General features: G+C 35.6%; 1 protein-coding gene across 3 annotated transcripts in view; it reads left to right on the forward strand.

Moving 5' to 3' along the window:
• The window catches only part of LOC140751989 (uncharacterized), a 190,834-nt gene extending 179,519 nt beyond the window's left edge, over positions 1–11,315 (forward strand). For 2 of the 3 annotated variants that reach the window (XM_073086154.1, XM_073086155.1), the window contains 5 exons: positions 4,906–5,074; positions 7,221–7,388; positions 7,526–8,639; positions 8,922–9,525; positions 9,608–11,315. In XM_073086154.1, coding sequence (XP_072942255.1) covers positions 5,029–5,074; positions 7,221–7,388; positions 7,526–8,639; positions 8,922–9,525; positions 9,608–10,798 — 3,123 coding nt within the window. In that variant the 5' untranslated portion in view covers positions 4,906–5,028 and the 3' untranslated portion in view covers positions 10,799–11,315. The remainder of the gene's footprint in view (positions 1–4,905; positions 5,075–7,220; positions 7,389–7,525; positions 8,640–8,921; positions 9,526–9,607) is intronic. The other variant, XM_073086156.1, reaches the window with a different exon arrangement.
• Positions 11,316–12,156: the final 841 nt, after the last annotated feature.

Genomic DNA, 12,156 nt, shown 5'->3' on the forward strand with positions numbered 1-12,156 from the left:
GACCCCTCGATCGAGAGGCCGAGTTTCTTAACCACTAGGCTATCACTGCTCGCAAGTAGTACGTACTAACAAGTAATGGTACTATTTTACCTAAAGACATATGTTGCTAAGCAACAATGTTACTGTTACCTCCATGTGGACTAAAACGAAACAAATATACATACTCATACAGCATACACAACCCCGAGTACACATCACGCATGCTGGCACATTCATCGTAATGTTCCGTTGCGACTGAGTGCAATCGGAACTTACTAAGCATTCAATGCCCTCCGCTATGCCAGACTGAGCGGTCCCGCACAATAGACGCCAATTTACCCGGGAATTCGGAGTGGATGCCTTCATGCTTGTGGGTGCGTTCAGAGTACGGCTGCACCAAGAATTACTCGAACATCAATGTCGAAGATAGATTATTCAGTCGTTTAATGCTGATTTGTGAACGTCACTACGGTTCTGTTTTCAAATAACACAATGAATAAGAGAATTGGTAACACGTGTGGTGCAGTCACTTTATGGTTTAATTCCCGTCCAGGCAGATGTCTGAATAATGAATATGAATTTCTGATCTGGATTTAGGTGTTGGTAAAAGTATGTTTACGTCCATTACACTATGTGATATAGTTATTTATTTTCAAAAAGCCAAATTATAAATATTGCTACACCTTTACTTTTATTTGAGTTGAAATCGAATCAATCAACAAATTAATTGAGTCGGCGTATAGACGGTACTAAACCCCACTATGCAACAGCCTTATATCCACTGAACATTCTGACAGGCCATCAGACGTTGAATTACGCATATGCAACAATAGAGTAAATTTCTATGTATTAGAATTTATCGCACATTATTGACATCGCTTCAGATTATGCAGGAGTTACAAAGGCGCAAATAATGCTATACAGCCGTGGTCTTGCAATCTCATCTTGTACGTCAGTTATGTTCCAATTTCCGCTATTTGTTTTATCGTAATTTCTTAGAAATTAATTATCACTTGATTAAACGGTGAAGGGAAACATCATAAGGCATCCCACACCTGAGAATTCTAAAAAAATCTCAAGGCTTTGTCTTCCAATTCGCACTTGACCAGCGTGGTGGATAATGGCCTAGAAATCTTCTCACTGTGAGAGGAGACCCGTGCCCAGCACTGAGACAATAATCAATTGTTGAAGAAATAAGATAAATGTATTTTCTTAAATCGTATTCATTCAATGGCTGTAAACAGAGGCGGGATCTTACGTGACAAAATAAAAGCTAATATTTTAATTGTTTTTATTTATTGCCTTCCTTTACACATTTATTATGACTCACACTTACTACTTAATTTTATTTGTCAAGAAATAGAATATAAAAACACTATTATAATATGAGCAATCGTATTAACACTAGAAAAGGTTCATTACATTTATAACGCATATGTGAAAAATAAAATAAATATTAATTATATCAATTAATTTCCAGCTAAACATGTATGCATATCTAGATTCCCGGTGTGCTTGATTGTTATAATTAAGCAGCCTAATTATATAGGCAATAACTTAACCCAAAATTTCATTTCATCTCCTTAATCTAAGTACATAATTATATATACTCATTTTTTATTAATATTTACGTAGTAGGTACGTCATTACGTAGAATTTATTATAAACAAGTAAATTACAAGTAAGCATTGAATCTCCTTGAATTGCAATGACCCTTCGAAAAGCTATAAATGTCGTGCAGTATTGGATACATCTGTCTCATTTGATATATTTGAGACCTTCATCCACCCAACTTTCAATACCGAATTCCGTGACTAACCTGGGCGACCTTAAGATTAGTCCTTCGGATCATGTCTCAAATGCCGCAACCCTACAAAGGATGGCAATCGTGAATACCAACCGCAATCTTTCTAGTGATCGTAAATTATACATCCATGTTGAATTCCGAACAATACGTTACCGCTGAGCGCTATTTTCCCACCAGATGTCGCTACTACAGGTGTGGTTAATCGCATCTACATTTGCCAAACTACTTATCTTATTCATTCATCTGATGGTGACATAGAGTCTTGTTTTGTTAATCATAACCTTTTGGTAACTCTACGAGTGAATCTTACACCGATTAGTCGACACTCACCAATTTTATTATTGTAAATTCATATTATTGAATTCATTAAAAATCTTTAGGCTTTCATAACTTCATGCAAGGGTTTGCTATTTTTTGGATAACATAGATTTTCAATAGGTTTAATGTGGTCTTGTAAAAGCGCACAAAAATACACAAACAAAAAAGGTACTCAAAAAGTGTAATTTTAAATTATAAAAAAGTCAAGTATTTAATATCTATTAAAGTAGTTCATCATGTATTCGGAATAGGTATTCCAAATCTAATGGGAAAATAAATGGATTGTGTACTTAGGACGACTAACTAAACTGTGCTCGGGATTCTAGTGATTGCCGAACAAATTGCGGCCCTACCACTTAATAGCTCTTTAATGCCTCTGACAGACTTCTGTTTATGGCGCCATACATCTTCTTACCTTTGTTTATTATAATGCGTTCATTCAAGTTGTCTTGAGAAATGTAATCTTAATATTATGCTAATGGATCAAATTGGACGGACCACAAAAAAATGACAACATATCAATACCAAGTGCTAGTGTGTTGATAAAAATAGGTTTAGTATTTTCAAAGATTATCATAGAGACGTAGACAATTATTTGAAAAAACGAATAAAGACTGCTCTATTTAGAGTAAGTACCCCTCTAATCGTCTTAATCTTAAACGTTCAATGGAAACGTCCTACATATTCAATATTTTTATTACAATATTTCGAATAAGTCGACGAAGAGAAACCGTTCAATAGCTAAAACCTTTTTATTAAAGTTCTGTAAATAAAATAAGCAGATATTTCCATTAATACATTGTCGCATCAAAAATATGTAGCTGTTAATGGGATCAATCTCTATTCTGCCACTTTTTTCACTTATTTTAAGTACGTTACTAATGTTAAATAAGTAGGTACTTAGTTCAAGTAAAATAAAACCCAAAATTTCGTATTTTACCCGTTAACATATATATACAATTAATTCGCGGGCCAACCACACTCATTATGAAGGCAATGGACAATTCACCAACGATGTTTATATTAAAGCTATATTGGTTGAGCTGTGAGTGGGTATACCACTGAAATGAGGCGACCACGTCCCTTCGCTTTGCATATCAAGTGAATATTTTGTCCGGTGGTGCGTTGTCGATCGTGGTGAACTATTTCATATTCATTTGTTTGCTCAGATTTACATATTAAATATAAATAGCCACAGTCAAAGGATATTCGATTCAAATAACGCCAAATTGACGAGTGAAGTGCATTGTTTTGGGCGGTGCATTATTTATCAGTCCATTAGACCTTAACGTCCTCCTCTGATTGTCCCTTACTTATCGCAATATGATGGTAAAAAGTAGAAAATAGTTCCTGTTATTTATTCCTTTATTTGAATCCTGCTTTAACAAGTTACGCTTATAAATTTTGAAAATTTTCTAACATTTGACCCAGTCCTCCGAAATAAGAGGACGAAATTCGAAGTCCACTAATAGGTATTAACACGTCTATCATTGATCATTGATATTTCCAATCTCAATGGATATTCGCCTTAGATGAAACACCGATATGACTAAGCTATACCTTTTTTTTTTTTTTTTTTTTCTTCTCGAGGGGAACCCTTCAAAAGGTACCCGACGACGTGGGAGCAACGCCGGGTTATGTGGGATTTTTACCGCACTAAAACCCCCCCGGTGGCCGTCCTCAACGCTTGTTGGAGAACTCCGGGATCTCCGACGGAACACAACCGGAGCCCTCCAAGCGCGATGCCCCGATCGGGCTCTACCCTGGGGGAGCAGTTTTCGCTCCTCCCACACCATGTAGTGTTTACGACGGTATGCGACCACACATACCGCCGTCCTTCCCGGGGTCGCTAGCTGGACGGTTCGAGCTCCCACTCTTGCCGCCCGCAACCCCGGAAGCCCCCTTTTAGTCGCCTCCTACGACAGGCAGGGGATACCGTAGCCCTATTCTAGTCCCGGAACTACAGGGACAATGACTAAGCTATACCTACTACAACAATTTTACGTTTATCAAATCAAGAAACATATGTCTTTGTATATATGAAACAAACATTCCTTATACGCTTCAAAATGCCAGCAAAATAATTTATTATAATCGCACCTATAATAATTTATAACGTCGAGATAAAGCTACATAGGATTTAACAAACATCCATAATAATAAAGCTTTAAGTGGCTAATTGGTACGAATGTCAAGAATATTCTCGACGAACAGCAACAGGTTTAGCTTTTGGGTACAAACTGTAAGTATTGACGTATAACTAAGGTGCATAACCATTGGACAGGTCAAACACAGAATAAAAAGTTATTATTCTGTGCTTCAAACTAAAAGAGATATAGAGCACATATTATTATGGACAACCATTGTCTCGCGGGCGAAATTCACTTTTTTAAGGGTGGTAAAATTTCAAATTATGGGAGGACCTTTTTTATTGACCTATTTTAGAGGCCAGCTCGGACCTATCTCCTATGATTTTGTTAGCGTCCTTCAATGTTGTTTTTAAATTTCAAAAATGTGGGACCATAGCTGGGTATAGGGCATACTTTTCGCTAACACACATTGGGTACAAAGTGAACAAAAAGCACTAAATGTAGTCCAACATGTAAATAGCAACAAACTGCTTAACCAGTTAATATTGCTAACAAATAACGTTAATTTGACATTTAGAGTGTGAATACTACTTATAGTATCCATACATATTTTAATAATTTTTACTTAAAAAGTTATTAAAATTGGCAACAATCTTTATTTCTTAATGTATTTTAAGATAAATAAAGTATTAAACGATATCCTTGTTACAGGAATCATCCCGTCGACTTGATCGTTCCTCATCATCATCAGCAGTTCGTCGGTTCAAAATGAGAAAATATCAACTTCATCAGCGGTGATATTTATAGTTTAAGTCGAAAACTGAAGACACTACAATGGCTCGTCATATAATTGCTGTTCTGGCGCTGGTCGCTCATCTAAGTAAGCACTTTATTTTTTTTCTTTTAAAACTAAAATAGCAAACGAACATGCAATCCACCTGATGGTAATAAATTAATGTATAGACATATGTAACCGTCCTGTTTAAGGATGACGACAGTTGCATTGCTGCTTCTAAAGATTAATTGAATAGTCTTATTTATCACTCCCAAACCATAACTTTGAAACCAGAATACAGTTAAACACCGCAGTCATGATAGAAAAAAGGTGCTGCAATGGACCGAAGGATTCTAATACCTAACTTATTCACCTAATAAAAATTAGAGTATAAAATGTTCATCGCTATTAAGGCTCATCATCATTTTATAGCTCACAAATTATAGCATGTACACTATCGAGAACAATATTCGAAACAGTGAAAATATTTGCAAAAACATTTTCAATAAATAATGTATATAAGACTCGAACAATAATCCGATAGCACTGCACGCAAAATGTGCAAACCATCGGACATGAAAGCGTTTAGAAGTAATTGAAAACATATAAATTGAAACGAAAGAATTCTCGACGTGTATCTAAGGTGGACTATCTCAGCCCACTTGACGGCAAATGGTACGGAAATAACAAGGATATAGCGACACGACCCCGATTACCCACTTGTCTCACCGTCAACTGATGACGAGAAATGAAAAAGTCGTACTCCAAATAGAGGAGATTAGAAAATTGGCCTTCAATAATAATCATCAAAATTATTAAATATGAATTTTATGTGCTCTTTTTTAAGTTAAAAGGATTGTAATGTTAATATAACATTGTCTACCGTAATAACGTAATTAATAAATGTAAGTATAATATTCCTATATTGGTATGTATTTGAGAATCCCTCGTATAATAATTATGATGAAGCCAACCATAGATTAGTAAAGATACTTCGCCGCCTTGGAATTGAATGAAGCCACAAACGGCTTATTAGTAAGTTATTTTTTTTAATTCTTGACAAATAAAAACATTTTTAGAGAAAATTTACGAATAAATAACTAATACTGCGTATTTTCATAATAAATAAATAATTATTTCAAATATTTTAGGGACATTTTAGCACGGAGACGTGGCAAAACTTTTTTACGCAACTATTTCAATTGTCAAAACAAACAAGAAAATGTAACCATTCTTGTTAGGAGCATGTTAGGAGTGAGTAATCTTTACTAATCTATGAACAAAACATATTTATTGCCCTTGTGATAGAACAAATACCGAATTTTGTTACTTTCCGATGCGAGTGCAACGTAAATATCGTTTGGCGCCAAAACAGAACAAGGTACACGGTAAAGTTTCCGTTTTATATCGAGATTAGATTCCAACCATAATCTGTTTTCAATTTACATATTTTTAAATTTAATTCGGAGTGGATTACATCGATCCCATAATGTAAGAAGAGCTTCCAAGAATATAAAAAAAATGGAATGATAAAAACAAGCAATAGGAATTATTAAACATTTACCTTTAAGACTCTACATTTATAAAAATACGACGATATTTTTCCATTGAAAAAAATATTTATTTTATGAAGGAATATTTTGAGAAACAAACAAATATTTCAGCACAAGTATTAGACGTTATTTTTATAATATTTTACTAACTGAGGTTTACTACATTAAGCCGAAGAATAATATCTGAATTAAACAGCTTTTTCCAAACATCACATAAACTCAAGCAAACGACGTCACACTTCATTAATTTAAGGATACGCGTATAGTACAAATGACTTTGTTTGTATCCACCCTCTTTTTTAAGCGTACAAAGGTACTATCACAGACCATTTACCGACCAATGAGTCTGAAGTAACACCTCCAATGATTTTCTTTTTTATCTGTAATTTTTTCGCGTTTCATTGAAAGCTGTTGAAAGTTAGGTATGCAAAGACAATATGTAGAATTATCTCAATTTCATAAGAAGAGATTGATGAAATTTTAAGAAACTAATAACAGAAAGGAATTCACTTTCTTGTATCGTGCTAAATTCAATTTTAATAATTTCAAGACTGGACAAATTTTGTAGAAAAAACTGAGTAGAACTCCTTACCTATAAATGGTTAAGCTAATAATACAGGCGTAACGTGATTTAAGATAGTTAATCCATGCAAAATTATTGAAATTCGTCATCTAACGATAAATTATGTGATTTACAGGCACACTAGTATCCGCCAGCGGCCCGTTCTACGATGACAGCAACAAGCCCAGCAACACAGCACCAGCCGGCAACTTCATCACGCAAACAGTCTATGGGTTCCTCGACTTCACCACAACAATAGGCAACACGGTCATGGTCTTCTCACCCCAGTCAGCACCACCACCAGGTCTAATTTATATCCTATTTTAGTAAATGTCTCGTTACTCACTCAGTAATATTTAATCGCTATTACTTTTTCATTTAATCTATTATATCATAATGATAACATTCAACATCTAATATTATTATTATTTCTGTCTTCAGAACCACCTAAAACGGAAAAGTCTGTTCAAGAAAATATTATTGAGACTAAACCGCCACCGCCGTCTGTAACGAGTGTGAAACCTGAAACTATTAAACCCAGCAAAACCGTAAATAAAGATAAAAGTAATAAATCAGGTGTACAAGCCGTTGCATCCAGTTCTATTTCGGTAGTAACAGCACCTCCCAAAAAGGAAGTAAAAGAAAAGGTCGCCAATATCCCAAAATCAAACGCAAAAGAACAGAAACAAATAACATCTAAGGTGGAAGTAGTTACGGGTCCCTCTAAGATAGTAGAAAGTAATTCTCCAAAACCACCTCAGCCTAAGCCAAACAAACAATCGCCTCCACCTAGTAAAGGCCAAAAAAATCAAATTATAAAAAGTGTTACGAACATTGTTAGCAGTAAGGTTGAAGTCAAACAAAATCCACCGCCGTCAATAATTAATTCCAAAGTAAATAGTATTGTTGAAGTAAAATCCAGCCAAGGTGATGATGAACCCGCCATATTAGTAACAAACAATAACATCGGAGAACCAGAGTATGATTTCTTATCACGTCAGCCATCGGAATTCGTGGAAGAAACCTACAAAGTTATAAATTTACGACCATCAAAGGCACATCCCCAAAAACCGAAAAATAATCTTAAAAATAGACATCAACCGACTCCTCCTCCTGAGGATGACGAACATCCAATAGGACTTGTAACAACTCTTGGAGGGACAATTGTTAAAGATGGACTAACAACAGTTCATGAAACTAGCGTTATTGGGACATATATTTCAGGAAAATACGCTCAAGTTTTAAATAGCAATTCTAAAGTATTACCTGGCGGTCATAGAGCAAAAATTTCACCCAGTCCTACACATAGAATACATAAAACTGCGGCACCTGGACTCTCAAAGAATCACAGGCATAATTTGGAACCCACTCCTTCAAGTAATGATGATGAAAATAATTTCAATAGTAAAACGACACGTAGACAATCAAATAATGGAGGCGCTTTTAAACCTAATCGACAACGATCCCAGAACAATGATCACGACAACGCGGAAACACCAAGTCCTAATAAAAAATTTAAAAACAGGAATTCGTCACACTCTCAACGCACTCAGAGGTAACATTTTCAGATTTATAAACACTGGACAGGATGGCAAAGTATGTATATAATTCGTTTTTTGCTTCCATAATTTATGTACAATGTTCGGTTCAAGTATTAAGTAATATAAATTATTTTGGAATACCTATATGAATATTATAGATACTATGCCGGCAATTTAAATAATTAAAGAAGTCATATTAAAAGTCTATCTAATCTACTTAATGTTTTATAGTAATTATAATATAACATTTTATTTTTATGGACCTTAAATTCAATATTGATTTCTACAATTTTCAGTACTCGATTTGGCCGACCAAGAAATACGCCTCAACTCGCAACCGTATCTGTTTTCAGTGAGTCACCATCATCATCATCATCCCCTCCATCATTTTCCAACAGGCGGAAGAGCAACCGAAACAATGGAAACAAAATTACTGTAACGCCCGCAACCAATACCGACAGTCAATCAAGACGAGGATTTAAGCCCCGCATTCAACCCTCAGCTGTGGAGCAAGTAACTCCAGCTGGATCTACAAGTATTTATAAATTCAAATTAAACAGAGCACCTGGATCAGGACGTTGGCAATACAAAACAAGCCCTAAACCTAAAGTGACAATTCGTAAATCAAATAATGATGATGAACCAACAACACCCAATCCAAATCCCCTTCTCGACGATAACCAATCAAATGATATTTCTCTTCAACCCAGATCTGACAATGATCTAGAACTTTCGGGATCACAAAGCGGTCCAGGTACTCTTCTTGATAATGACACAGAAGATAATTCTATCGAAAAACCTCCGCCAGTTGAAACTCTAAAGGTTGAGATATCCACTCCAGCTGATTTTCGAGATGTTTATTATGAAATAGCAACTCTCAAGTCTCCTTACACTTTCCAGGTACCTAAAAATACATCGTTATCTAAATGTATTTAATAATATCTTGTTTTCATATTTATATAATACAACAATTTGGTTGCAGGTCGGACGTGTCAAAAACACTCGTATCATCACAGTTACCACAACTATAGAAAAACGAATTGAGCCAACCATATCATTTAACTCGCAAAGTTCTCTCAACGAACCGTTGACAGAAAATATATTAGCGACAGCTTCTCCATACGGAAAAGATCATTATCTTTTAGACTCAAGCATAGCTACTTTGCCGCCTATAACTCTGTCGTCTGATGTTGAAACTCCACCATTGGAAACTGTGACGGAAACATTCAGCACGACTCAGAATTTACTAAAAACGCATATACTGCCAGTCGTAAGAGATTCCAACATAACAAGTAGTCTGACATTTGTTCAAACATATCAAGTAACGAGGTTTGTAACTGCAACTAAGACATTACCTCCTATGGAGTTTTATCAGTTTATTCCCAGTAAAACGTTAAAAGAATTTAACAGTCGCCTTGATGAAGCTGGTTCAGAACTACATCTAGAGCTAGATTTTGGTGACAGCAATGAAGATGAAGACGGTGTTCCGCGCAGGGTGTTCCCACCGGAGTTGGACTTGGCAAACATTGGTTCGGACTTCGATCTAACTGAAGTTGACAAGTATCGTTTACCGGAAAATCACTTACGACTTAAGAAAGCTCATGGTCAAAACAAAAATAATCAAGTAACGGAACCGCCTAATCCAGCAACACCTGCGCTGACACCAGAACAGGCGCAACAATTGGCTCTTCTCCGACTACTTAATCCAGCCGCAGCTGCGCAAATTCCAAATGTTGTGACTACATCTAAGCCTGTTCTGAAATACGAAACCGTTTATGAATCGCATGTTATACCATTATTTGATGGCAAGAACACAATTCATAGTACGATATCGAGACCAGTTGCAACGATCACCAAAACGGAATACGAATTAGGAACCAGCAGTCTTCCGGCCTTACCGCTTCAGCCTATTAACCCGCTATTCCCGCAGCAGCAGTTCACCGTAACTTCGACTCCAGTCGTCATGAACACAGAAGTTACAGCGACAGACAGTCAAATTTTGAAATTGACGTTCGGCGCAAAGACGGTGTACACCACGTTGTTCACGACCAAGGTTGTGCCAACTATACTGACTTCGTACGTGACATCGTCCATACCGGTGCAGCCCAGTGCAGCACCCGGTTTTCCGGGATACTTCCCCGCGCCATTTGCGCCTTTCCCATATGTAGGATAATCATGTCAATGATTCCGAGCGTAACGCCACTACATACATTTGGACAATTGTAATTAGTGACTTTGTAGAGTAGTGATAAAGTGAACGTGATAGTGAAATATAAACTTTTCATATAAAGAGATATTTTAGAATGAAGTGGTCGTAAAGAAATGAAACTGTATCGCGAGTGAAACAATGAATAGTGCAGAGGAATCAAATTCTCGTATAAAACGCGTTTACCGAAACGCTCTAAAACTAAGCTTTATTTCTTCTAAGTAAGCACAGTCCTGTAAAAATGTAAATGATCACAGTACTTGTTTAAAACTCATGTAAATTATTAAATATAAATCGTACTTTATTTAGTATATGCTCATTTATTGCTTTGTAAATATTATTTATATCCTTGTGTACCTTGTAAATAGATTGCATGAAACGAAAAATGTAATTATTTTATAAATAAAAACTGTAGATAACATTGTTATAGCTAATTTCGTAACTTTTGTACATCTATTGCTTTAATAAATGGATTTGTAATAAATATGTCTTTTTTGTAATATTGAAGAAGCAAATAGGCATGGAGTCCAACTGATTGTAAGTGGCTTCTTCTGTCCATAAACGTCTGTAATCAATCCTAGATAAGATATGAGTCCTACCTTCGACCATCGCCCTAATACGTTGCTACCCTTGAGGACTAAATCGGAACGCCTCTGTCAAGGAAACTAAACTTGATAAAATCTTTCAAACACAGCAGAGCTAAACACTACTGTTATAAAGCAGAAATAGGTGTGCTGGAGGTAACTCCGAAGTCGAACCACAAATATTTAAAGCACGTTCAAATTGTATATTTCATTACTATACTCCTCCAATAATATTTATTTAAATCTAGTATTATTAGAAAAAGATCTAATTAACCCTAAAATAATATTTCACAGTGTTGAGAGCTTTATTTCCCATGATATCTTAATTAAAGCCGTTTCACACCGACCGAGGAACGCAACAAAGGGCTCCAAGTTATGAAACTAAGATTAATGGAAGCCGTTATGTGAACTTAATAAGTAATTTTAATATACTAAGTTCCCTTTTTCTTCCTTAGAAATTAACTTGGTCAAGGTTCAGTAGGAAGACCTAACTTTGCCTCGTAGCACTTTCTTTTATAAAAATAATATAAATGATGTAGTATCTTTTTTTAATATATTTTCACGGCCTGGCATTCTTGCCGATCAGCCTAGCTTTGTTTACTTTCGTTATATTTTTTTTTATTTGTCCGTACCAGCATCTTGGCTCGGACCATAGACAATAAAAAATAGTAATGGTGAAATAATAAGCGTCAAAATGAAATACATTCTTTGAACACACTATAAAAATATTCTCCGTAGCCG

This window comes from Epargyreus clarus, unplaced genomic scaffold, assembly GCF_041222505.1.
Source record: "Epargyreus clarus isolate Ecla_fem2 unplaced genomic scaffold, WU_Ecla_fem_2.2 ptg000023l, whole genome shotgun sequence".
Lineage (NCBI taxonomy): Eukaryota > Metazoa > Arthropoda > Insecta > Lepidoptera > Hesperiidae > Epargyreus > Epargyreus clarus.